Source organism: Ahaetulla prasina, chromosome 5, assembly GCF_028640845.1.
Source record: "Ahaetulla prasina isolate Xishuangbanna chromosome 5, ASM2864084v1, whole genome shotgun sequence".
NCBI classification, from domain to species: domain Eukaryota; kingdom Metazoa; phylum Chordata; class Lepidosauria; order Squamata; family Colubridae; genus Ahaetulla; species Ahaetulla prasina.
Genome location: NC_080543.1, coordinates 23,057,691 through 23,082,965, shown reverse-complemented (window position 1 = coordinate 23,082,965; position 25,275 = coordinate 23,057,691). Strand labels below are relative to the sequence as shown.

Here is a 25,275-nt window from a genome sequence, read left to right as displayed (position 1 = left end):
TGACTGTAACTTTTTGTTGCTATCATTAAGGGTTAAATTGCAACCTATGACCATCATTTGTGTTGTAAATGTACCTTTGATGAAGGTATTTTTTTCTTTTTCTTTTATGTACACTGAGAGCATATGTAGCAAAACAAATTCCTTGTGTGTCCAATCACACTTGGCCAATAAATTCTATTCTATTCCAAACAGGATTTGCTTTTTTTAAATTAAGAATCGAGATTCATTTTATTTATCATATTCTTCTCAATAATCAATAGACATTGGAAATGAGATACTACTGATAGCAGTGTTCTGGCTGAGAAATTCTGGGAGTTGAAGTCCACATGACTTAAAGTTGCCAAAGTTGGAGACTTCTGCCTTAAAGACTTTTCGCAGAGTAAAAAAGAAGGAGATCCTTGTATAATCTGCCTTGAGCTCCTGGAGGAAATAACAAATTGTATGTTAATTTCTAAATTTAAGCAAAAGCATATTTCTATCCATCCAATCATTCTGTGGACAGATAAGAAAACAAAAGCAATTATGGATCATCAAATAAATAAATCCAGAGTTCTTACTTGATGCGCAAACAAGTAGGCTCAAATTATCTTATTTTAGACACATTATGCAAAGACCTAGCTTTTTGGAAAAAGCTTTAATTAATGATGGGAAAGGAGAAAGAAAAGAGATGACTAGCGGCAAGGTGAATGGATTCAGTTATAGGTAGGGATGTACACTATTGGAAGATCTGAAAGGCCAGGTTAGGGATAAATCATCATGGAGAAAACTTATCTATATAGTTGCTGAGTTGAAAACGACTTCATGACACATAATCAATTGAAATCAATATTTTGATAGCAACTTAGAAATTGATAGACAGGAGACGTTTAAGGAAGGATGATATAGAACAGGGGTCTCCAACCTTGGTCCCTTTAAGACTTGTGGACTTCAACTCCCAGAGTCCCTCAGCCAGCAAAGCTGGCTAAGGGACTCCTGGAGTTGAAGTCCACAAGTCTTAAAGGGACCAAGATATAGACTAGAATAGAATAGAATTTTTTATTGGCCAAGTGTGATTGGACACACAAGGAATTTGTCTTGGTGCAATTGCTCTCAGTGTACATAAAAGAAAAGATATCTTATTTTTCTCTATTAAAAAGTTTGCCTGTAAGTCCATTGAAAAGAAACCAGTATTAGTACGTTTTAAAATCCGGGTATGCAATGAGTTATTGTACAGTAAGCTTTAGGAAACTTCTACTAAGGGGTTAAATAGCTGAGCGTTCATAAGCATGATGGGAAATGTAGGCAACGAGGTTCATGGGAATTGCAGTTCTGCCCTCCAACATGGTTGCCTTCTGCTAGGTAAGGGGATACTTATCTGCCGTGCTCCCTCTTGAATATTTAAAAATAACTGAGAAAAGTTACTTTTTGCAGGGGAAGGGCTTAGAATTTAGTTTAGTTTAGGGAGATTTCTGTCTCTGCCTGTATTTGCATCGGAGCTTTTGCACAATACACGTTGCATTTCCTTTCCTGGAAAATAAGAAATATTTTGATGGCTAAAGCCGTTCCTCCAGATATCTGTCCAAATTTCTTAGCTCATCTGATCTGGTGTGGTTGAAAATTGTAATCAAATGGATCTGAAAGACGAAGAACAAATAGTGATTCTATCGGTACTGTGTACTTATTACAGTAGTTGCTCTAAGCATCTTTATTGACAGTAGTTAGAGGGAAAAGTTTTTCTTGTTCTCTATCCTGCTTTCTCTGTCAAATGCCCTTAGGATATGGTTTTATGTTACCATGGAAAGGCACAAAAATTGAGAATCCTTATTAGCAAGCATAGAATGCTCGCAACACAACTTCTAATCATGTGTTGAGGAAACATGCAAATACATCCCATGGATGTCTGGAGCTGCTTGGGTTTGTATGTGTTTTCTGTCATTGGCTAGATTTATCATTTTTAAAATTTATTTATTTATTTATTTATTTAGTCAAACACAACAGTATATATAAGTATAAACATGAAATAACCATACAAATTGGATACAATCAAGGGGAACATTAAACAGGAACGGTAGGCACGCAGGTGCTTTTAAAAGACTGAAAAGCTCCCGAAAGGCTCTTTTTATTTTGCCAGGTATTATTTCAGCAGGGTGTTTTTAATAATATGTTAAAATTATATGCTGCTCGACTTCCTCTAGCCCAGGGGTCTCCAACCTTGGCAATTTTAAGACTTGTGGACTTCAGCTCCCAGAATTCCCCAGCCAGCACGGACATACAGCTTTGCTGAGCTTTGCTGGCTGAGGAATTCTGGGAGTTGAAGTCCACAAGTCTTAAAGTTACCAGGGTTGGAGACCCCAGCTCTAGCCTGATGCTAATCATGTCTCCCTAAAGATCTAGTTAATATACAGTATCAGAAGTCTCCATTTCTTTCCCTGACTGTAAAGATGTTACTGATATGATATATAAAGCTAAGAGTTGGTCTTCTCTCCGGGCAAAAAAAAATAAATCCTGAACTTCAATACTGGCATTAAAATGTGTTATTTAGGTACCTGTACATGAGCAGCATGGACTATAAATTTAAAATCTTTGTTCAATGTGTGTGTTGATGCACAAATAGCACTCTTAATCCAGATGTAAAAGAATGCAAGCTGTATTTTTCATTCCTATTGGAAAAGGGATCAGTCAAAATTTTATAACTAGTATTTGCTCATTTGAAAATAAGTTTTTAAAATCTGATAAAAGTTAATGAAGGGCTGTGTTTATACTGAATTGTTTGTTCTCTCCAATTTCAATTGCCTCTTCATAGTTCTGTGTAGTAGTCTTTTCCAGATCTGCTACAGGAAAACAAACATACTAGGCATTGAGTTGTTAGTGTTATGTTATATGTTTGTGTTATGTTTCTATATAAGGATCTAAATGCTAGTTACATTTTCCACTGAAAAATACCCATTTGGTCAACTACACTTGCCTTACTTATTAAATAATAGCGAAGGCAGAAAATAGTGAATTAAATAAAAAGTAAAGATTGAACTGTTGCTTACAGCAAAGATACACAGGCACTTGTATTTATGCTTAAATATCTGTAGTCTCGAAACTAAACGTGCAGAAATGAAATTGAAAATGGTTAGGTGAAAAATGATAAAATAGTGGCATTGCACCATCTGCTGGTACACAAAAACAGTCTTTTAAAGTGCTTTGAAGAAAAAAAAGTTATTTTCCTAGTAGGAAGCCTAACCATATACGCATTTGTTTAGTTTCAAATTATATGTTCAGTGAGTCATTCTCACAGGTTAAACAACCTATTTTATTATAAAACATCAGTTTTATAATAGAAATAGAAAAGACTAGACTAGACTAGACTAGAATAGAATAGAATTTTTTTATTGGCCAAGTGTGATTGGACACACAAGGAATTTGTCTTGGTGCATATGCTCTCAGTGTACATAAAAGAAAAGATACGTTCGTCAAGAATCATAAGAATCATAACACTTAATGATAGTCATAGGATACAAATAAGCAATCAAATCATATTAGGAAACATAGAAACATAGGAAATGGCATATAAGGAGCTAACCTAAATATTTCTATAACAAAAATTGATTTTGTATCCTGAACACATTGCATAAATTAAATAGATGAGATTCTTTGAATTATTTATTGAGCTTTTATAAATTGTGATCAGGGAGAAAGCAAGGAACTGGCATTTTCATCGTCTGCAAAAAAAGTTGTTCAAAGCTAATATTTTAGCTTCTTTTAATAGATTTGTAGGCATATATTTTAGTATGTTTATATACACTGCTGCTTCAGCCTTGGAAGGCTCCAAAAGAGCCTAGTTTTTTGCAGAATATATTCAGTTGCAATAAATCCTAAGGTGTAAAATTCCTTAATAATATTAATTTATAATACACATCAATTTACAATGCACATTAATCCTTATAACAATCCTATAAAGTATGCTATTATTTTTGTAAATATGAAACTTAAGCAGTGGTGAATCTTGTAAGAAGGTAAAATAGTTGGAATTAGCTTTGATTTCTAGTCACTTCAGGAACAAATCACTTTGTTTTCTGGAAAACAATACAGTAATCATTTGCCATTATGTTCTGAGATGATTTTTCGATTTTCCAACCTAGGAGATAACTGTAGGATTTCCAAGGGGTCTTCCATTCTAATGCTAAGCAGATAAAACTCTACTTGGCTCTTTGGAATTAGCCATGATCAAACCTGCTTCATTTTTCCAGATAGATTCCTGGTCCGTTTGATCTTACAGAATTGTTTAGGTGTTACCAATAAAGGTGAATAATTGTAGTTTAGGATTGAAATGAGATTTTCATTTGGATTTTAGAGAGCATCAAGGACCTCTTATTGTTTAGGTGTCTTGGCTATAATCTGTATCTTGAGTGGGGCCCTCATATGCATATTCTGATGATTACAAATTCTGCTTCAGGTGGAAAAAGGTAGCCCTTGAGCTATTCTGATCCCAAAATAGTTAAGGTAAAGGTAAAGGTTCCCCTCGCACATACGTGCTAGTTGTTTCCGACTCTAGGGGGCAGTTCTCCTCCGTTTCAAACTCGAAGAGCCAGCCCTGTCCAAAGACGTCTCCGTGGTCATGTGGCTGACATGACTAAACGCCAAAGGCGTATGGAGCACTGTTACCTTCCCACCAAAGGTGGTTCCTATTTTCCTACTTGCATTGTTTACCTGCTTTAGAACTGCTAGGTTGGCAGAAGCTGGGACAAGTAACGGGAGCTCACCCCATTACGCGGCACTAGGGATTCGAACCGTTGAACTGTCAACCTTTCGACTGACAAGCTCAGCGTCTTAGCCACTGAGCCACCGCGTCCCCCTTAATATCCCAAAATATCCCAAAATAGCTGTTTGTAAATCAAAACTGATATTGCTGTATATGGAAATAGCCTGGGTTCATGGTATGGCACACCCACTGAATTTTCACTAAAAATAGAAATTGGAATTCTGTTTTTTTTTCTATGCTGTTTCATTTTTATTTTTTTTACAGGGATCCCATTTTTGACACTTTCTTCTGATAAATTCCTACTTGTTCCTTTTAGTATGGAACCAGACGACATCACTCTGCAGAACAAGAAAATAAGCAAAGCAGAAAAGAAGTTGCGGCAAAAACAGATGAAGGCCAGATACACCTTACTAAAGCATGAGGGTATTGAGTGTGTATCATACCCTACTAAGGTGATTAGAAACTCTTACTTTTTATGAGAGTGTGCATTCACATACTGTGTTAAGCATAGCTTATGATTTTACACAAAATAGGATTAAAGCATAGCTGTCTAGATTTGTATAGCACCCTAAACCAAAATTCAACAATCACATTACTGTACTTCTTAGTAAGTTGCATGAACCAAGACTGTAGCATGGTTTTAATTGACTATGTGCCATTATCTTGGTATCAACTCTTATCAAACATGGTAATTATTTCTCCAGTCTGATTCTTAAGGTCTTTCAGTGCCCATCACTACTGTAAACAAGTCCACCCATCTAGCCTATTGTAATTTATCCAACAAACTATGGCTTACACTTTGATATGTGATCAGTTGATAGTTCAAATTGATGCATATCTTAAGCCATGCTTTTTAATTGAATGATGGTGTTGTTTGCACAGAACACTAGGCTGGAAAATATGAATTTGTGTGAATAAGTCACTATCTGAGAACCAGTACAATGTTGTGGTTTTGGACCAGAGGCCATTGGCTGACTTTGGCTGATTTGAAATGATTCTGTCTCAGGCAAATCTATAGTCTAGGGTGGTTGTGGGGAAAAATTGTAGGAAGGAAAACTGTACATGCTTCCTTAGACTCTTTAAGAAAAGTGGGATACAAATCTAGAAGCCAGAAACTAAGAAACCATATTGTGATAATGTTATCCATGAAGAAGGCCAGTAACTTAAATAATGCTATATAGACGTGCACACACTTCATTGGGTACATGAATATTAATTGTAGCGCAAGATTACTTCAAATCTGAAGATTTTATATAGATATTTAGAATTGAGCAAAACAGAAGTTCTGGGACAATGGTCTCTTTTTCATTTTTAATTACTGTGTATACAGAATGGTATTTCCAGATGAACAAGTCAGTGTTAATTATAGATATCTACGTCTCTTTTATTCTCTCCTTCATTAGAGCCTGGTTATTGCCAATGGAGGTCTGGGTAACGGTGTTGGCAGATGCCAGTTGCACTCTGTGGTAGAAGAATGTGGACAAGTAGAAAATATCTTAATGCCTCCCAATAAACCCTATTCATTTGTGCAGTATGGAAGGACAGCTGACTCCAAGCAAGCCTATGACTCCCTCAATGGAAAGGAACTAATATTAGACAACTCCAGCCAAAAGGTTGTTCTGTACTTCAACTATGTAGAAAAAGGTATTACTGAAGAGGCTTGCTTTTCTACTCTGTTTTTCCCCAACATACCGTTAGAGAACTAAGTTCATACCTCATGAAGCTCAGAGAGGCATTGATCAATTGGCCTGATGGAACCAACATGAACACTTCTAAGGGCCATTTAATCGTGAGATTTTCTGCTAAGCAGATCATAGATTTTCTTCACAATCAACCGTGAAGTAAGGAAAGTTAATTTTAGCCAGCTTTCTTAACTTTTCTCCTGCAGATGTGTTGGATTGCAATGCCTATAGCATGGGCATTGGCAAGGAATGATAGGTCTTGCAGTCTTCCAAGTTTGACTCACCTTGGGCTTAGTTAATGTTATAATTTTGCTCTAAATGGATTTTTTTTCTTTCTACCTGCATTACTTCATAGTATTTGTTGTCTGTTAGCCACAGACTATCCACAGATGTTATGTATAACAGAGACAATTGATTGCAGTTAACTTCACGTCTGAAACAAATGCCCCAAGTAATGAACTTTGATTTGAAAGAATGATCAGAAAAGTGATGACATCTTTGTGTCCTAAACAGAAAATATTTTGTGTAGTACAGTGATGGAAGTCACTCTTGTTTCCTGGAGTTCTTTAGTATCTGTCAGATTTTTTTTGGATATTACTATTTAATTGACATAGAATTAAAAAAAAACCAAAGTTTCATGAATGCTTTTTATATTTCCTATGCTACTAGTTCCTTGGGAAGAAATGAGCCCTCCAGTCTTACCCCCTGGCTTGAGAGTAATTGAAGAATTAGTTTCACCTGAAGAAGAAAAGATGCTGCTGGAAAACATTAATTGGACAGAGGATGAGGTCATTCCCCATGGTATGTTATTCTAACACTACATAAGTCAGATGGTGAGTCTTTTGCTTGTGCCTTAAGTTCTTGAAAGATAGGTGCTATATATATATATTTTAAATTAATAATAAATACATCATGGATTATCATGATGTGTGACCTCAACCACATTTGCAGCAGATGATAAAGTATTCTTAGGCACAGTAGAATACCTCCATAATCAATCCACACGATTTGTTCTAAAGTCCCTACATTAAAAACCCCCAACAGACTTGGGCATTAAACCATCCAGAAATTGAGGTGGAGTCAGTGTTTTCCAATCTATTTAAGTTGCTTTAATATGACCTTTCAAGTGCAGCCAGTAATTTGGAATAGTTGGTCCCAGCCAATTGGAGGGTTCTGACTTGGAGGCAGGTTAGGTGGCCAGTTCCTGGGGGACAAGAAAATGGTTTTTGCTGGAGAAATCAGAATAGAGGAATCTGTGGTCCTCCAGCTGAACTATAGCTGCCAATGATCTTAATTCACCTGCCCAATAGAGGGGGAAACTGCAAGTAACATCTAAAGAGCTGTTGGTTACGCTTAAGAGTGTTGAGAGTATACAGCTCCAAGGATAGTACAATTAGCACAAAATTGCACTTTGGGGCTTACTACTATAATAGTAATGATTGCCACCAGTGTAGTGCTTTCAAATGTTCAAAGCATCAGTTCAGTTTCAGTGCAGATGTTGGAAGTAGGAAAGCATGACCTTCCTGAGACTACAATGGCAGAAGCAGGATTTGAATTGAGCACTGATTCATAAGAATGGGATTACACAGGCTCATAACCAATATTATATTAACAATTATATTATCAATCTCTTGTTTCTTTCTATTTCATAGCTCAGAAGTGTTTAAAACATAGGCGGGTAAAACATTTTGGATATGAATTTCGATATGATAACAACAATGTTGATCAAGACAGACCATTACCCGGAGGTGGGTATCTAATCAGAATTAGATCTTTATCAGTCTTCCTGTTTCTGTGAAATGATTTTCTTTTCTTTCTCTTTTTAACAAAAAAGAGCAACAATACATAACGTATATTGACATAAAACATATATTCCTTCTTTACATCAGCTTCGTTTCTTTGTTCTTCTCATATTTATATCCTTATTCCCCCTCTTGTTTCATTACTGATTTTCATGCCAATTGAGTAATAATTTCATTACTCCTATACAAATGTGGCTGCATTTCTTTACAGTACCATTCAAATCAATACCATGAAACTTACAGATAGACCTTAACGTGTGACTGTAATTGAGCCCTGGATTACAGTTGTAAATTGTGCTGGTTGTTAACGCGGTTACCACATGTCTACATAACTTTATGGCCTATTATGGTTGTTAAGTGAACCCATTGTCTACAACGGGCATTGTTTGTTGGAAACAGAAAGTAAATGCTGGTCTCTGGAAGAACATCGTAAATCATAGTCTTGTGACTTAGCCATAAATGCAGGCCGGTTGCCAATGTGATCATGTGACTATGTGTGTGTGTGTGTATGTATGGGTGGCCATTGGAATTTTGAATCTGGGTTTTAAGTAGTCCTGGGATAGTCTGATCATAAACCAAGGACTACCTGGTTTAAATTCATATAAAAAATGGGGTTGTGTACACAATTCCCATTTACACCAACGAGGATATGCCTAAATATGTTTATAGAGAGGTCAATCTAAGTAATCTTGACCAAACTTTAGGCTATGGAATAGAAATACTATATAGTACATAATTTCAAGGGATCATACAAATTCATGGAGGATAGGAGTGGTGCAGTGGCCTAGAGGTGGAGCTGTCACCTCACAATCAGGAGGCTGTGCGTTTGATCCTAGGTAGAGGCAGATATTTCTCTCTCTGGGCCAGGGGCAGGGGTGAAATGCTCCCGGTTCGGACCGGATCGCCTGATCCTGTAGCAATGGCGGCGGGTGGTTCGGAGAACCGGTAGCAAAAATCCCTGGCCCTGCCCGCTGCCCCTGCTGAGGTGCACCATCATCAGAGGTTGGTTTTTTTTTTACTTTTAAAAGCAATTTTTCTTCAGCTGAAAAAATGCTTTTAAAGTAAAAAAAAAGCCTTTGATGATCGTGTGGCTCAGCTGAGATTGTCAGAACCCTTTAAAAACTTTTTTTAACAACCTCTTCAGCTGAAGAGGTTGTAAAAAAAAAGCTTTTAAAAGGCTCCTCTGGTGATCCCAGCTGAATTGCCTGATTGCCAGAACCCTTAAAAAGCATGTTTTCTACAAGCTCTTGGGCTGAAGAGGTTGTAAAAAAATGCTTTTAAAAGGCTGTGATGATCAGGCAACTCAGCTGGGATCGCCAGAGGAAAAAAAGCTTTTAAAGGGTTCTAACGATCCCAGCTGAGTTGCCTGATTGGCAGAACCTTTTAAAATCATTTTTTTACAACCTCTTCGGCTGAAGAGGTTGTAGAAAAAATGCCTTTAAAGGATTCTGACGATCCCAGCTGAGCTGCGTGATCATCAGACACTTTTTTTTACTTTTAAAAGCATTTTTTTGGCCGAAGGAAAAATGCTTTTAAAAGTAAAAAAAAACCCAAAAACCTCTGATGATCATGCAGCTCAGCTGGGGCGGGGGAAGGGGGCAGGGTTTTTTGCTACTGGTTCTCCGAACCACCCGCCGCCATCACTACCAGCTCGGGTGATCCGGTCCGAACCGGGAGCATTTCACCCCTGCTTTAAGTTTATAAAAGTAAAGGTAAAAGTTTCCCCTGTCCAGTCGTATCCGACTCTAAGAAGCGATGCTCATCTCTGTTTCTTAGCCGAGGGAGGCAGCGCTGTCCAAAGATGTTTCTGTAGTCATGTGGCCAGCATGGCTACACACCAAAGGTGCACAGAACACTTGCTACCTTTTACTTGCCTTTGCATGCTTTCAAACTGCTAGGTTGGCAGAGCTGGAGCACACAATGGGAGCTCATCCCATCGTGCTAGGGACTCAAACCTGGGCTGTCAGCTTTCCAACTGACAAGCTCAGTGTCTTTAACCACTGAGCCATCACATTATAGAAAGCTGCAAATAGTACTGGAATCTATTCTATTTTTCAATTCAAACATTATTATATATTTATTTATTTTATATAGTCTCTCTTATGAAGAATTTCTGAGGGGACAAAAAAGAGGCAAAAATTTATCTTTGTTTTGAAATATCAGGTCTCCCGGATTCTTGTACTGCAATTCTTGCAAAATGTCTGAAAATGGGATACATTAACCAGAAACCTGATCAACTCACTGTAAATCAGTATGAACCTGGACAAGGTATGTACCTGGGTTCTATATCATCCTCACCTGATCTTCCAGGATCAGATTTTCAAATATTGTAAATCCAGCGTTGGGGGGAAATGTTCAGTGTGGGGTTGTGAGGAGACTTAGGGAAGTTGGCAGTTCTTAGATATAAGCAGGGGTGAAATCCAGCAGGTTCTAACAAGTTTGGGAGAACCAGTAGCGGAAATTTTGAGCAGTTCGGAGAACTGGAAAATACCACCTCTGGCTGGACCCAGAGTGGGGTGGGAATGGAGATTTAGCAATATCCTTCCCCCAGAAGTGGGGAGGGAATAGAGATTTTGCAGAATCCTTCCCCTGGAGTGGGGTGGGAATGGAAATTTTGCAGTATCCGTCTCCTGCCATGCCCACCAAGCCACACCACGCCTACCAAGCCACGCCCACAGAACCGGTAATAAAAAAAAATGGATTTCACCACTGGATATAAGGATACATTCCCATGACTGTACGCAAGTATTCTGTATTAATAAGATCACAGGTGTGTTACCTTTTATCAGTTCAGATCAACCAGCATGGACAGTTATAACGCTGTACTTTTAGGCTGTGCTAAATATCAGACTTCATATCTTTTACAATCCTGCACATTACTGCCGATCTAGGGTTCTTGACCCCATAGAAGGAAGAAAGGATAAAAAAATAAGCATATGTTCTGCATTACTGGATACTAAACATATGACCATATAATAATACAATAATGTGCCTGTTTGGGCGAGAAATCCGTATCTGCTTTATAAAATCTATTGACCACCATTTTGTGTACCTTTGTTTTCCAAATAAATGTCACCTGTAGAGAATTGCAGTATAATCTTAGGTACTACACTAGTATACCAAAGTAGGACTAAGGATGAAGAAACACTGATTGATTTCACTTATTCTTTTATTTGTCTGTTTTTATTTGATGTTACAGGAATCCCTCCTCATATTGATACTCATTCTGCTTTCGAAGATGAAATAATATCTCTAAGTTTAGGAGCTGAGGTAATTTTTTGAAAATCGTTTAAATATTTCCTCTAGAAGTTGAAAGCATGTTAATTTGTATTTGTTGCTTTATCTTGTACCTGTTCTTTGCAGAGCTTGTACTTCCAGTAGGTAAGACATTTTTCTTGAAAAGGCATTTTCTTCTAGGCTTGATTTTTCTGGAGTGAACACGATAACTAGAGAAATAGTTTACTGTAGGTGTCTTTATAATAACTCAGGAACGTTCTTCCCCAATGCGGTATCTTCTGCAAATTGTAGCCTCAGCACATCTGGAAAGAGCAAGTTTGGGAAGACAGATAATGATTTCACACCTCTTATTGAACCATGGTTTATTGAGCTATTCTGTAAGATTGCATCATCATTTTTACTAAGGTCAATAGCGTTTTAAAATAGGATTTGAATACCCACATATATGGAAATTAGCCCTTTTTCAACTCAGTGGGATGACCCCTCACATCCTGGACATAAATTGTTCCAACTTCTACCCTCAAAACGACGCACACCAGAACAACAAGACACAAGGACAGTTTTCCCCCGAATGCCATCACTCTTCTTAACAACTAATTCCCACAACACTGTCAAATAATTTACTAAGACTGAATTACTATTGTTCTTCTCTTCCTTACTAGTATTTATCTCTTCCCACTTATTACTATAACCATGTTGCTCGTATTTTTTAATTTATATTGCTTTTGTTTCCTAGTATGATTTGATAGCTTATTAGTAACCTTGACTATCACTAAGTGTTGTATCTTTTTATTCTTGATGAATGTATTTTATTCTCCTTATGTACACTGAAAGCATATGCACCAAAGACAAATTCCTTGTGTGTCCAATCACACTTGGCCAATAAAGAATTCTATAAAGAATTCTATTCTATTATAATGTTGTACATTATTAACTGCATATCCATGTATCCATCCACCCCTCTATTTATGGAATATATATTTGGAAATCCTACCAATGTCTGGAAAGGACTGGACTAAAAGACAGTACTCAGGCATTGATTATAATAGCACTGGAACAGGCACTAAGCATCAGATCAATAGAAGCAGGGTTCTACCACACTAGACAGAACCAGAGGGGGAGCCTGTATAGACAGATCTCAGATACAGCCCAGCACATAGTGGCAGGGTGTAAGATGTAGGCCAGAACAGCATACAATGAAGGGTACAATCAAGTAACTGGCATTGTGCACTTTTCTTGAACTTTTTTGTAAGCACATTATTGTCTTAGTTTGAAATGAGAGAGCAAACCCAGATTGCGGTTCTTGGATTTGCTTTCAGGACATCAAAGACTTATACAGCTTTCTTAGCTTAGCTGCTAAGATATCTTGGGCCCATAGCAGATTAGGAATTCCACAAGTTGCAGCCCCACCATATGTATTATGTATTCTATTGAGGCAATATATTTCTATTTCATATATTTGCTGACAGCTCATTTCTGAGGGGAAAAAAAGTCCTGCTGTTCTTAAAAATAAGTTGCCAAAGGAGGAAAGACGATTTTGCTTTCTCTTGTCTTCACCCAGGAGCCATCCTACCTTTACCTGTTGAATTTTTAATGAAAGAAGAGAATTTCATAGAAGTATCTCAGCTGCCAGCAGAGCTCCTGCAGGGAGCTATGCCTTTGTAAATGAGAAGTTATGTTATTCTGCTATTTTATACTTTATTTATAAAATGTTCCTGGCATTGAAGTATTTCCTCCTTCATCTTCGTTCACCCGGGTCAGAAACTTTTGGCTTCTTGTCTTTCTACTTCAGTTACGTAGGCTGACATTGATGTATAGAAAACTTGAAGTGCAAAAGAAGGAGAATCAGAATTATTACAAAGACAAGGTACACTGCAGCCAAGCATTGACTTTAAGTTGAATAGGTCTATCAAGTCCCATTTTATCCTGTCTCCAACCTTCCCTTTTTGAGGATGGTTGTTGAGAAGAAATTCACATTGTAGCTTTAAAGGATCCTGGAGGATATGGATTATCTAGATCCCTTTCCATTGGGTTTCAGGCCCTGATACGGGACAAAAATGGCATTGCTTATGCTTTTTGATGATCTGTGGTGGGAATGAGACTGAGATAGTGTGTGGTTTATTCCCTTCTTAATCTATTTGTCTTTTCAGTGGCTTTTGATAACATTAACCATGGTTTGGCTTCAGGAGCTGGGAGTGAAGGGCACAGTGTTGTCCTAGTTTGCCTCTTTCTCCATGGCCAGTCCAGTCAGTGTTGATCGGGAGCAAGAGGTCCAGCCCTTGGCCCTTGCTTTGGGGGTTTCCATAGGAATTTGTGCTCTCTCTGTTCCTGTTCAATATACACCTGAAACTATTGGGTGAGATATCATCAGTATGCTAATGATTCTCAGCTATACACCTCTGGTGAGTTAAGTGATGACGTGATTGCCCTTTCCCAGTGTCTGGAGGTTGTTGAGATCTGGGGAACATCAGTTTCAGTGGTGGGTTTCAAAAATTTTTACTACCAGTTTTTACTACCAGGGTGTGGTTTGGTGGGTGTGGCATGGCTTGGTGGGCGTGACAGGGAAAGGATACTGTAAAATCTCTATTCCCTCCCGATCAGCTGGGACATCGGAGGCAGAGAATAGATGGGGGCAGGGCCAGTCAGAATTTTTACTACCAGTTCTCCGAACTAGTCAAAATTTCTGCTACCGGTTCTCCAGAACTGGTCAGAACCTGCTGAAACTCACCTCTGATCAGTTTAAAAACTGAATCCTATAAGACCGCAGTAGCTTTGGGTATGGAGCTCTTTGGTTCTTGAAGAATTACTGTCTTTGGTTATGGATGGGGTTACATTGTCCCAGATGGATCAGGTGCATAATTTGAGGTTCTGCTGGACTTTCAACTCCTACTTGAGAAGCAGGTGGCATTCACCTGCATTGTGCTCCAGTACACCCATTCCTGGACCACCATAGCCTAGTCTCCTCCCAAATGAACTATATTGAAATGTGCTTTACATGGGGCTGCCCTTGAAGATTATCTGGAAGCTTCAATTGGTCCAAAATGCAGTTGCTCACACAGTTCTACAAAAACAGGCCTACCAGGCCCACCGGTAACCTTTTTGCCATCACATGCCAAAAGCGGGAGAAAGGTGGGGAGAGCATTGAATTATGGATGTGGGCACGCATGCGTTTAACCCTATCCCCGCTCCCCGTGCTTTCAGCAAAAAGGTTAGCCATCACTGTTGTGGGCTATCTGGAGCCACTGTATGAGTTGGGGGAGGCATATAAATCTATTTAATAAGTGAATAAATAATCCAAAAAATCCCAAGTATAGGTTGTAAGTTGACCTGTAATAGATAGTTTTAACTTGAGTTTAAATAAAATCACATAAAACTGTATTCAACCCTTAATTTTGGACCCTGGCTGCAAAGTAGAATAGAAAGGAACCTTAGACCAGGTTAGACTGTTGATCCATCTGCTTTGGATGCAGTTCAGGTTCTTAACCTGACTTCCCATCTATTATGGTAAAGCTCTTCCATTAAAAGGTGGTAAAAAGCACCATTTATCCTCATGTCAGAGAAAAGGAACATGAGAGTAGTTCAATAACTTTGAAGAAGTCTTTAGGAAAACAGCGTATTATAGCTAGACTTGTCTAGCTGGTCATTATGGCACCATCAGCAAAAGCAATGCAGGTGGAAAGAGAATAGCATTTTAAAAAAGCCTTCCGTTTTAAATTAGTGGTTTTCAGACCATTTGCCTTTAGGAAAGCCTTTATAGATTCATTGGCCTGTCAAATCAAATAACTTCTTCAAGCCACAGTCTGTTCTTAGCTCGACTGCTCTGGCATTTCAGGTTGATGATTATCCTCAGGGAATTGGGATTGTCAGTGATGAGCAGCCCTTGTCCAAATTATTTTCAGTGGGACATCTTTTGTAAAGGGATTAGAACATGCTGGTTAAGAGTTCTTGCATGTTTCCTGCTTGCCTCATGTAGGCTGCATGAAAAAAAAAAGCCCCTTCAACAGTTTTCAGAGTAAAGTGTGTACCTCATCTCAGCAGTCTCTGAAACCGGCTTTGAAGATGAGATTCAATATTAGTTGCATGGAATATTTTTCTGTAGCATCACATAAAGTCTGTGACTGGAGCATATGAAGCCCCTGAAAACCTTGCTTGAACATAGTGGTTAGAAACCTCTGAAATATGTTATCAAACTAATTTTAATACAGCAGAAGATAATTCATGACTGAGAATAATCACATTAGCCACATTTAATTTTAATTACTTTTAAAGGTATGTTAAAGTAATGTTAAGTTTTGCTAATTGTTTGGCCACAGAAGATAGCTCCAGACCAGGGGCACAATGCTACTGGTTTGGACCAGTTCAGGTGAACTGGAACTAATAAAAGCTACTGGTTTGGGCGAACAGGTATTTCCGATGATCAGCTGTGCCGCGCGATTTATATTCACTAGAAAGCAGGAAATCCTGCTTTCTAGCAAATCTAAATCGTGGGGCATAGCTGTTTCCCACCCCCTGCTGTTCTACTTACCTTAGAAAAGGCTTGGTCGCATGTTAATAGAATTTTTTTTCTGATAGTAAGAACAACAAAAGTGTGCATAGTCAAGGCTATGCTTTTCCCAGTTGCAATGTATGGTTGTGAAAGTTGGACCATAAGGAAGGCTGAGTGCCAAAGAATTGAGGCCTTTGAACTATAGTGCTGGAGAAGACTTGGACTGCAAGGCGATCAAACCGGTCAGTCCTAGAGGAGATAACACTAACTACTCTTTAGAAGGGCAGATCCTGAAGATAAAACTCAAATACTTTGGTCACCTAATGAGAAGGAAGGATTCACTGGAGAAGAGCCTAATGCTGGGAAAGATTGAGGGCAAAAGAAGAAGGGGACGACAGAGAACAAGGTAGCTGGAGGAGTCATTGAAGCAGTCGGCGTGAACTTACGTGGACTCCAGAGGATGGTAAAGGAAAACGAAGGCCTGGAGGAACGTTGTCCATGGGGTCGCGATGGGTCGGACCCAACTTCATGACTAACAACAACAACAAAGAACAATTCATTCATAGTATCAATTACCCAGAAATGTAATGGGTTTCTTTTCATTGGATATGCCCAAGTGAAAGTTAGACAACTGGTTAGGAACTGCAAGATGGGTGGATTTCAACTCTCATAATTTTCCACCCCCACAAGCAGGAGTTGAAGTCCAAACTTCTTAAAGTTTCTGAGATTGAGAAATATTGATATAGTTACTGGGGTTCTTCCTTATCTGTAATGTTTTCCACGATGCTACAGAATTTTAGAATTAATTAAGACTAAGAAAAAGAATGAAAATACTGTATTTTTCTTCCAGAATTTCAATTTTATTTTGCTATATATTTTTATTGTGTTTATTATAGTGTAGATAAAAAGTAAAGAGGTTCAGTGGTTAAAGATGCTGAACATGTCAGCTGGAAGGCTGACAGCATGGGTTTGAGACTTGAGCGCCACCCAATAGGGTGACCTCCCGTTTTTGCCCCAGCTCTTGCCATCCTAGCAGTTCAAAAACATGCAAATGTGAGTAGATAAATATGTACCACTTTGGTGAGAAAGTAACTGTATTCTGTGTTTGTAAGAAATCCATGGATTGCTCCATGTCTCCAATTGCACATTTTTCACAAGGCCAGAATTATTGAGCAAACTTTCAGATTAATGCAACATTACTGACTGAATTCACTGAATCTTTTAGCATGCTATAATTAGAAAGTCTACTTTTTATTCATGTCCCAAATCAGAATACCAAATATGAAGCACATTTTTTAAAACAAGAAAAAAAAATTAATCTTGTAACATTTTGAAATATTTCAATAATGGGTGAGCCATTTTGTCTTTTTCTCCCTACCTCGAAGCTGAATAAATGTTAAATAAATATTCACAGATTAATTGACCGGCTATATAATAGCTTAATATTGCCTTTTACATACCTTGGATTTATTTCTGTTGTCCTCCTCCACTTACTACACCACTGTTTGTCATATTTCTGATTCGTTCTTAAAAATAGGAGGATTTATGTAACATTTTTCCGATGTGCGCCTTTACCCTTAGTGACGCTAGCTGTATATAATGAACGTACATCATATGTTAATTACAAGCTTTTCTGCTGCCAGTGTTGTGGGAAAAAAGCAGAAAACATTTCTAGTTTTCCAAAGACATTGATATTAAAATAATTGACTACATCCTCGTTCACACTTGTCACTTTAACTCTAGTGGTGGGTTTTTATGAGGAACTGCATCTTCTTTTTGACTGAGATCTATCCTGGGGTAAAAGAAAAGCAGGTATCAGTTGCTAGGCAACTACTGGATTCTAGAGTAAAGATGGGTATCAAATGTTTCCTAGCAACCATGATGAGATTTCTCCTCCCCTTCATCCAAGACATGTGTTTGACTGAGTGTTATCTTTATTTGTTACCTCCATTTTGTTCCTCAGAGTGATTTCTAAAAGTACTTCTAACATGGATGGGCAATCTGTGACTTGCAGATGTTGCTAACCTCCAGATTCTCACATTTTTTACTCTTGGTACAGCTGATGGGAGTTTCTTTTAGCTTCAACTGAATGACCCACCAATTCTCCAGGCTTGGTCTAATACTTTACCAATTAACATCTAATTGGCCTTCCTCTTTTCTTCCCTTGGTTTCATTTGACATTTTAAATCTGTTTTTCATTATCTCTTTCCCCACTACTTCTGTGTTTGCTTTATTCTTTAAATAAAAGACTGAAAGTTCTGGTACCTTATAATGGGCATCAAACTCGTGTCTTCATGTTGTCATGTGACGTATCGCAACTCCGCCCCCCCCTTTGCTAAACTGGAGGTGGGCATGGCCAGAGCGTGACATATCTGGCCGGTGGGCCGCGAGTTTGACACCCCTGCCTTATAATCTTATTTCTAATGGATTTTCATTCCTTTGTCCTTCCATTTAGTCCCAAAAGTTCTATACACAATTCCTTTTCCATTGTGTAAACTGTTTTGTTTTGTTTTGTTGCAAATTAAGGGGATTTAATTTTTTTTTTTAAATCAAAAATTATTTTAATACATTTTAATCAAAATCCCCTTTGGCTATCTATTTTTGGAAGTTTGATACATGGAGCATGAAATGAGACTGCTGGTGCTTGTCAGAAATTAACAGCTGCCAAGGTGAACTGTGGTGGTTTAGCAAGGAATTGTTGCAATATCAGTAATGTTTCTGCTCAGGAGTTCAATAAGCGGGGAGTAATTTCATTTACTCTGTGATGTCATTCCCCTTTTGTTATAGGAGCCTATTTTAAGGCTCGCAAGTCTCAGTTGCAAAGTCTGCCTGTAGATGAAGCTGTGGTATTAAAAATGCCAGCAGGAGGCACAGTTGGTCTTTCAAACGATGAAAATTCAGAAACCAACCAATTATTGCAGTTCACTGATAATCTGTTCTCTGGATTCAAAGCAAACTTGTTGATATCTCAGTTGTCAAACTGGCTATTCCTATTACTGCATGATAGAGTTCCATATATTTTTTTTAAAAAAATGTATGTCTTTAACTGTATTTGTGTAACTACCCCATCAACAAATCTGCATATTTATCTAATTGTTCTACTTTCTTGAAAGTATTTCTCTACCTCAAACTGCTACTGTATTTTCTCGTTTTTCAATATGCCATCACTTTTACTTGTATTAATTGAGAAAAGAAAAGAGCTTATATATCTATATATCTATAGTGGAACACAGTGTGTCAGGGTTGCAAGTAACATACCAGAGGTAGGTTCAGCAGATTCTGACCAGTTCTGGAGAACCAGTAGCAGAAATTTTGAATGGTTTGGAGAACTGGTAGTAAAAGGTCTGACTGACTGGCCCCGCCCCCATCTATTCTCTGCCTCCCAAGTCCCAGCTGATTGAGAGGAAATGGGGATTTTGCAGTATCCTTCCCCTGGAGTGGGGTGGGACTGGAGATTTTACAGTATCTTTCTCCTGCCATGCCCACCAAGCCACGCCCACCAAGCCATGCCATGCCCACCAAGCCACACCCACAGAACCGGTAATAATTTTTTTTGAAACCCATCAATGTAACATACTCATAGCAAACAAAACCCTGAGGCAGGCAATTTCCTCAAAGAATAGGTTTATTGAAATATGTCATATTGCCATAGGCTGGTGAAAACCGACTCTGATTCTTCCCACATTTTTCACCTAATTAAAAGTAAAAGTTTATCACTTTCTCAAAACAATCAGTCACATGGTCCAATCAGGTTTCGTGTTACTATCAGCTGTTTTCTCATCCCCCCTCCCCCCGCCAGCCACCCAAGCCTGAGGTATTGCAAAGAATTTTTCCTTCTGATCCCAGAAAGTAGGTTACAATGGGAGGAGACAATATCTTTGACACTTTTTTGAAATATTTTGAGTACAGGTAGATTTATCTATCTGCTGTGTGTCGGAATTGATCTGAAACCCTTCATGAAAACCATAAAGCAAAGTAATAAGGAGAGACCCTGGTGACTAGTTAGTTCTAGCAAACGTTTCTTTGGTCAAAACTGCAATTCTCAGGACCTGCGCTTCCTGAAGAATTAGAAGTCAAAGTTCAGCTGCATGAACCTTTTGGATTTTAAAAAAACTGGATGGCTAAGCTTCAGCAGCAAAACACAATGTTGGTATTAATAAGAAGTAGAGTTATTTCAGTGTTTCTTATTTTGGGTTACAAAACTTTGCAGAATCCCCATAATTTGAAGAAGGCGGAATAGTTTGGCCTCATCCGTCATTGTAAATTTGTTTCATCTATGAGCTTTAGATATAGTTTTTGAAAGTGTAACACCCAGGCCCTGCCATGGGAAGATTGCTTATCTTTCATTTCTGGGCTGGACCTTTATAGTTGTTGGGAGAAATATCCATTTGGTTCAGTTCCAAGCTGGGAGAAAGATACTGAAAATATGAAGGCTGATTGGAAAGATGGTTTATTGATGAAGCAGAACCACCAAGCATGTATTATTCTGGGTAGCTGAACAGATGAAGTTGAGAGTGAGGGATTTTTATACCTTCTCTTGGGCTTTGCACTTGAGCTTCCTTTACCTTTGCAAGAACATGCATTCTATTGGTTGTTGTAGGGGGTCACAACTGGCTCTGTAGGTTGTCCCAGGTTTGGTTGAAGTTTGGAGGGTGTGGTGCAACTGAGATGATGCAGTGAAGGAGCTTGTTTTCTGAAAGATGTTGGGCAATTCCTAGTATGGCTGAGGGCTAATCCCACCTTTGTTCAGACCTTGCTGCAGGGAATTTGCTTATGAATAGAGCTAGCTATCTCTTTATCTCTTAAGTGCTGAAATCTGCTGGGGGCTACTAAGAAAGATGGAGGGTATTAAGAGTGAGACTGCCTGTAAAAAGAGAAATATAATATTCTGCCTTTTTAATATTTCTCAAAATATTTCATTCTTCTAGGGGAGGGGTGGGTGCTAACTTTCTACATAGTCCTCTTTGTGGGTTTTGCCTTAGCCATTGTTGAATCTTTGGCAAGGAGCAGCAGACCAGGGCTTATGTTTGACTCATAAGGCCTCTAAAAACCTTTTCCAAACCTTCTGATCAAGGAATTCTGCTTAAATGAATTGCTCTCCTGCCTTCTGCTTCTGATATAAAGTGTGTGAGCATTCTTTCTTACCCAAATCTAAATCTGTATTTTAAACTGCCCCTCTGGATAGAAGCCCATCAATTATCCCACTCAAATTGTACATATAAGTTATTTCTGCATCCAAAAACATCATGATTAACATTTCTGTCTTAATCCACATTTATAAAATGAAGATATTCACTCATAGATTGGGTAGTTTCCTTGGATAAAACTTTTGGCAGTTGCCTACAACTAAAAGTAATTTCTTTTGAAGTATGTTTCTTTTTGTGTCTGTTAAGTTACTGGGGGCTCCTGACACTCTTATCTGATTTTGTCTTTTCTCTTTCCTTTATCCCCCTAGGTCCTCCATACATTGCATTGCATTGCAATACCATACTTTAAGAGCAAAAACAGACATGTTGTTTCAAACATGATAAGGGATGTGGAAATGAAGTCTTACGAATAGGGACAAAATGGAATTTAATATATTTATCCTTGAAAAAAGGCAACTGAAGAGCAATATGGTAGCACTGAAAGAATGCCATGCAGGAGATCAAGACCTGTTAATTTATTACCCTGGAAGGCAGGATATAGAATAAAGTTCTTAAGTTGTTGGAAACTTCCTAATAGTAAGATCTATTGGACGGTGGAACTAATTGTTGCTGCCAATGTAGTTAATTAATATTTCAAGAGCTATGGTAGGATTATTTCTCTTTTGTAGCTTTTTGTAGCTGTTTCCGTTATACGTACCAACAAACATTGCTATGGGGATTAAGTAGTTATTAAATAAAATCAATTATCAAAAGAATCGGTGAACTCCCATTCAAAAGCTGATTGATGTTGGATATGCTTTAATTGGGATTCTTGCAGTGAGTAGGTGGCTGGGTGGTCTGTATAATCTTGCTTAACATTCTGATTCTATGATTCATCTAATATTTAATCAAAATCTGCTTCCCTGCAGTTTCTACATTGTTTTTAATCCTGCTCTTAACAATAATAACCAAGAGGTCTGTTTCATTTTTGTGTGAAACTTTTTTCAGATTTTCAAAATTGTAAGTTTAATTTGTTCTTTTTACCGAGCTATAATAATAATTAAATAAACTTATTTCTAGAGGTTTAGCAATATCAGTTTCATAAATCACAAGGGAGTGTTGTGAGATTATAAACAGCAATAGATTTATTGTTGCTTTTTGGTTTATATTCTAGTCAGGTAGTAGCTGATAGGAAGGGGTAGGAGTTACTGTTCCTATACAGATTTATTGAAACCTTGAAAATATCAGGTCAAGTGAGAAGTTTCCCATCTCTCTGCTTAATTTACAACTCAATATGTGTTCCGGTATTGTTAAAGACATCAGCCAAAAAAAGAGACTAAACTGCATTAAATAGTTCTTGCTTGTAGAAATAAAGTGAGTTAGACAACTATGAGAGCCTTTTATCTGGAGCAGAACATGGGCAGTTAGTGAAATCTAATAAACCAGACTATGCTGGAAGCCTAAGTGAATCATTGGTCTTGAAATCATAAAAGGTGCCCACGGCCTGCATTACTTTTCCTAGAGGGATTAAGTTCTTGATATACCAGTCAGCCTGAAAGATCAAGAGACAATGAACACCATTAAGTTCTCTGCCCCAGGAGCCGAAAGTTCTTGGCAATAAGCTTGCAATAACAAATATTTTGCATGGTAGGGAAACTAAAGTCGTTCTAAATAGGTTGGGAAGGGAAGAAGGAATAGCTCTTAGCCTTGCATAATGGAAGTTTTGGACAATGGATAGTAAACTGTGTTGAAGTCATGTGGAGGATTACATCCCGTTGGCAGAAATAATTTTATCCTTCCAACCATTACTTAATCAGAAGGAATGTGATAATTTTTACAAAATACATAACTATGGAACATTCCTTACAATGACTGTGTTGCTATGAAACCCATTTGGTTAGTTTTTTCTACCTAAGGTCATTTCGATTGTGCGTTGGAACTTGTAATCCTAATTATGTGATTTATTGCTTTTATATCCACCTTTTCTTTTGGAGCACAAGGAAACAGTTCAAGTAGGTAATACAAGCATGCTAAATTTCCTCTTTCAGGTTGGATTGTGATAGGCCCAGAATCACTCTGTAAGATAGATACTCCGATGGAGTCTTGAAATTGTATCTCCCCAATTCATATCCAGTTCCATATCCATTCCACTTCATTCTGCTGGATCTCAGAACCATCATGTCTTCCTGGGTATTGAACTTACACCCTCAAGAACTTTTTTTTTTGGCCTACTGAGTCTTGTACTTTAAACCCCAGGCCTTTCCTGGAGTTACCACAACAGTTAAAACAAAGTTAACGGGAAAAGATAACCTGGCTTATATTTTTCTCTTGGTCAAGATGAATATGTAGTGCTTGATTTTAAATCAGATTTATTTATTTAATTTATTTATTGATTTTAACATCTTTATAGAAACTATCTATATTAGATATTAGACTATGGTTGATACATTTGATTCCATCCATTGATTCCATTTTAAGCTCATTATGATAAGTGCTCTTTCTCTGGATTTTGTCACTGGTACCTGAGACAAAATGTAAATTGGAATAGCCTTATGACAAAATGATTACGTACAGTTGTTAAGATATGGTAATGAAACAGAATTGGAGAACTTTTGGATAATTAGCTCATTTTGAGAGCAATCTAAAGGCAATAATAAGTGCTGATAGAAAATGAAAAGATTTGCATATTTTCCGAGTTTGTGTGTGTTTTAAACTATCTAATAGCTATCTTTAAGGCTTATGTATATTTCCTGATTCAAAATGGTTGGAAAAATATGCTCCTGTATTTCAGAGGCAGGTGTAGTTCTCATTTAATGATCATATTTAGGAATGGTCATTAAGTGAAGTGCTTGCTAAGTAAAACCATGACTGTGCTTATGATCTTACTTCAGTTTTTTGTTGCTTTGCATATTTGCAAAAGTCATAATAAATACGAGGGTTGGTTGCAAAGCTACTTTTTCATCACTGTCATAATTGTGAACGGTTCCTGTGTGAGGCAGTCACTACCTGCATTTCTGTATTAAACCTGTCATTGTGTGGAGTTTTTTTTTAAAAACCTTTTAAGTTGCAGTTGGTTGAACAGATGCTATAAAAACTCTACCAAACAGTTAAAAAATTTGAAAGAGTATTAGATCTAACTAAACTAAACTTTAACTAAAACTATTTAAGTTACATTTAGCTTGTCATCATTTAGTGTAATTTATTTGTTAGTTTTATTCCTGGCCTTTCTTCCAGAGTTTAAAGTGGTTCATATAATTCTCCTACTCTACTTTCTTTGCTGAAAGAGAATAACTGGCCTAAAGTCATCTAGTGATCTTTAATGGCTATCATGGACTTGAACCCTGGGCATCCCTAGTTCCTTGATGGCGAACCTATGGCATGTGTGCCACAGATGGCACGCAGAGCCCTCTCTGAGAGCACGCCAGCTGTTGCCCCAGCCCAGATCCACTGTGCAAGCATGTGCGCCTCCCGCAGCCAACTGGCCTTCGGGTCTCTGCTGTGCATGCGCAGGGTGCATGCGGGGGACGTACTCTGTGGGGGTGGGGCACATGCATGGGGCTGCAGATTGGTGCAGGAGGCTTTCCAGGCCCAAAATGGGGCACGAGGGGGGGCTTGCGTGGCACCCTGCCCCCCGTTTTGGGCCTGGAAAGCCTCTACCAATCTAGACGCCAAAACAGGGCGCAGGAGGATGGGGAGCATGCACGGGAGCCCCGCATGCTTGGGGTGACGCATGTGTATGCACAGGTGATGCATGCATTGTATTTTGGGGGTTCAGGCACATGTGCGTGCATTCATTTGGTGCCGAGTGCTTTGGGCACTCGGCACCAATAAGGTTAACCATCACTGCCCTAGTTCAATGCTTCAGTTACTATACTGCATTGGTATTATTCCTAGTCTTATTTTTTCTTCCAGTGTTAATGTAGGGAGGAAGAATGTATTGTGTGTAGGATGGGGGTGAGAATCAGGCTCTAGTTCTACACTTGAAAAATTCAGTTCAACATTACTGTATAAATTACAGTACATTACTGTCTTCCTGTGCTTTTGTATAGATTCTGTTGCTGCAGGAGTTCAGAAGTATTTGAGTACAATCTGGATAGCAATAGCAGTAGCACTTAGCCTTATAAACCTCTTTGCAGTGCTTTACAGCCCTCTCTAAGCGGTTTACAGAGTCAACCTCTTGCCCCCAACAATCTGGGTCCTCATTTTTACCCAA

The 25,275-nt window shown here is 38.2% G+C and overlaps 1 protein-coding gene across 4 annotated transcripts in view; it reads left to right on the top strand.

The window, feature by feature from the left end:
- Nucleotides 1-1,291: 1,291 nt before the first annotated feature.
- ALKBH8 (alkB homolog 8, tRNA methyltransferase) overlaps nt 1,292-25,275 on the top strand; it is a 57,955-nt gene continuing 33,971 nt past the window's right edge. For 2 of the 4 annotated variants that reach the window (XM_058185807.1, XM_058185804.1), the window contains exons 1-7: nt 1,292-1,338; nt 4,994-5,181; nt 6,133-6,373; nt 7,081-7,212; nt 8,064-8,159; nt 10,377-10,481; nt 11,413-11,483. In XM_058185807.1, the coding sequence (XP_058041790.1) occupies nt 5,047-5,181; nt 6,133-6,373; nt 7,081-7,212; nt 8,064-8,159; nt 10,377-10,481; nt 11,413-11,483 (780 nt within the window). In that variant the 5' untranslated portion in view covers nt 1,292-1,338; nt 4,994-5,046. The remainder of the gene's footprint in view (nt 1,339-4,993; nt 5,182-6,132; nt 6,374-7,080; nt 7,213-8,063; nt 8,160-10,376; nt 10,482-11,412; nt 11,484-25,275) is intronic. The other 2 variants (XM_058185805.1, XM_058185806.1) reach the window with 2 other exon arrangements.